Below are 2,500 nucleotides of genomic sequence, written 5' to 3' on the forward strand. Positions count from 1 at the left end.
TTGAACCTCCGTCCCTCCTTCACCAGCTGTTTGTAGCTGATTCTCTTCTTCTTCTTCGTTGGTTCTGGTTCTGTCGGAGGCTCTTCTGTGATTGGCTGATCGGCCTCTAGTCCCGCCCCCTCTGTCTCAGCGGCCTGTGTGATTGGACCAGAACATTCTGAGCAATAACTCATCAATAGACTGAGATCACAGTTTAAATACCTAAATGATATACAGAATACAGCTCTGGAAAACATTAACAGACCGCTCCAAATATTCAGTGTCTCTGGTTTGACTCTTTACAGGCATATGTTTGAGTAGAATGAACATTTTGGTTTTATACTATAAACTACTGACAACGTTTCTACCAAATTCACTATAAAAATAATTATAAATAATTCCTCACCTCTTCTCCTCCGTCCGATGGCTCCTCCTCCTTCGTTTCTTCTGAATCTAAAACAAAGTTTGTTTTTGTGATTAAATCCTGAATCTTTCTTCTGAAGATGAAATGAATGTCTGAACTGTAGAAATAAACGTGCCTTCATACATTTTTTTTATAATGTTTAAAAATCCCATTGAGACCGGAGACTCTTTTTCAAGGGAGACCTGTTTTCCTTTCCCACGTTACCATTCACACACACATTCACACACCGATAGCAGCAGGCTAACTATCGACATTCACACACACATTCACACACCGATAGCAGCAGCTAACTATCCACATTCACACTCATTGATCACTATTCATTACACACTCAGTCATTCATCAGCTTTCACTGTCTGATCAGTTGAAATAAAGAATAAGCCTAATAAAACTAATGACTAATAAACTAATATGTATCTGTTATTCTCCGACCTGTAGCTTCTGTCTCTCCAGCTGCTGGCTCTTCTTCGGTGGTGTTTGGAGCTTCGTCCTCCTCCTCCTCTTCCTCACTGACAACAGAAACAACAACATGAATATTAACCTTAACCCTTGTGCCCTCCTCGCCCATTTTTGTACATTTTTGAAGACTTTTTTTTTTGATTTGGTGATAATTTTTGCTGTGGTAAAGCTTTTGGCATGATTTTTTGCAGGATTTAATAGCACTTTTTGTGAGCGTGGACATTTTTGGGTCGAAGAGGGTGAGAGGGTAGTAAATGTTTCACCTGGCACTACATAAAAAATACTAATGCAATCAAATCAAATTGGTTGCTAGTCTTTGACATATCCCATACTCTAATCACCACTAATGCCACATCCCCCTACTATTTATTATATGGAAAAAAATTTTTTTGTGTTTTTTGGTAAGAAATATTGAAATAATTCAAATGCTTAAACTGGCATTTAATGGGTTAAAATCCTGAAAATGATTGAATGTTTGGTAGTTTTCAGTCGGTAAGAAGTTGTTCAAGAGATGTATGCAAAAAAAATAAAAATAAAATATTGATGTATGATGATTTAATAGGACTTTTTGTGAGTGTGGACATTTTTGGGTCGAAGAGGGTGAGAGGGGAGTAAATTCGAAGGGGGCACAAGGGTTAATATCAATATTTAAACCTCCTTGCATTTCTTTCAGGAACCAAAACAATACAAACATCACTACAGATTACAGCTTTTGATTTTAATTTTTTTTTTTTTTTTTTTTTTATTCCCTCACCTGGTGAAGCAGAACACCTGTATGTTTCTGACGGACGGCTGTGGAGAGGCAGACAGGTAGACTAGCTCCTCCCCTTCCGCACACAGGCTGGACCAATCAGGGGCCTCCGCTGGCTTAGGCTCCTCCTACACCACACAGACAGACAGACAGACAGACAGACAGACAGACACACACACAGACAGACAGACAGTTAGACAGACAGACAGACAGACAGACAGACAGACAGACAGACAGGCAGACAGACAGACAGACACACAGACAGACAGATATACAGACAGACAGACAGATATACAGACAGACAGACAGATAGACAGACACACAGACAGACAGAAACACAGACAGACAGACAGATAGACAGACACACAGACAGACAGAAACACAGACAGACAGACAAACAGACAGAAACACAGACACAGGCACACACACAAACAACCGTTGTTTACAAATCTTTGGAATGTGTCCTCTACAGGTTTACCTCATTAGCCAATCAGAGAGCAGCGTTGGACTCACCTGTTGTTCCTGTATCCATGACAACAGGCCGTTAAAGGTGAAACTCGCCCAGTTGGCAGCGTAGTAACTGGAACTAAACACAGTGACACACTGTCAGTCACTCACACACATACTACGCCTACATCTTACTATGGTTGCCTTCCGAATCGCATACTCTTTCTTTTTTCTATTCTACATACTACATCCGACGATAAAAAGAATCTAGTTAGGATGCAGTAGGCATACTATTGGGACATACTTTTCTCTCTTATTTCATCATAACATTGCGCCTTGATCTTGCCTCTTGCTTTTATATCCGTCTCATCCACGTTTGTTTTCATATGGAGGCTTCGTCGATGTTACGTCACTTCACGTGCGCACTGGATTGTGGGTCA

General features: G+C 40.4%; 1 protein-coding gene across 1 annotated transcript in view; it reads right to left on the reverse strand.

The window, feature by feature from the left end:
• LOC307261077 (rab proteins geranylgeranyltransferase component A 2-like) overlaps positions 1 to 2,500 on the reverse strand; it is a gene marked incomplete at its 5' end in the record, with an annotated part of 32,034 nt that overhangs the window by 25,270 nt on the left and 4,264 nt on the right. The window contains 5 exon segments of the mRNA XM_080041517.1: positions 1 to 134; positions 386 to 432; positions 836 to 912; positions 1,617 to 1,741; positions 2,127 to 2,199. The exon segment at positions 1 to 134 is cut by the window's left edge and continues 19 nt beyond it. Of these exon segments, the coding sequence (XP_079897643.1) occupies positions 1 to 134; positions 386 to 432; positions 836 to 912; positions 1,617 to 1,741; positions 2,127 to 2,199 (456 nt within the window).

Source organism: Ammodytes marinus (genome assembly GCF_949987685.1).
Source record: "Ammodytes marinus genome assembly, chromosome: 14".
NCBI lineage: Eukaryota > Metazoa > Chordata > Actinopteri > Uranoscopiformes > Ammodytidae > Ammodytes > Ammodytes marinus.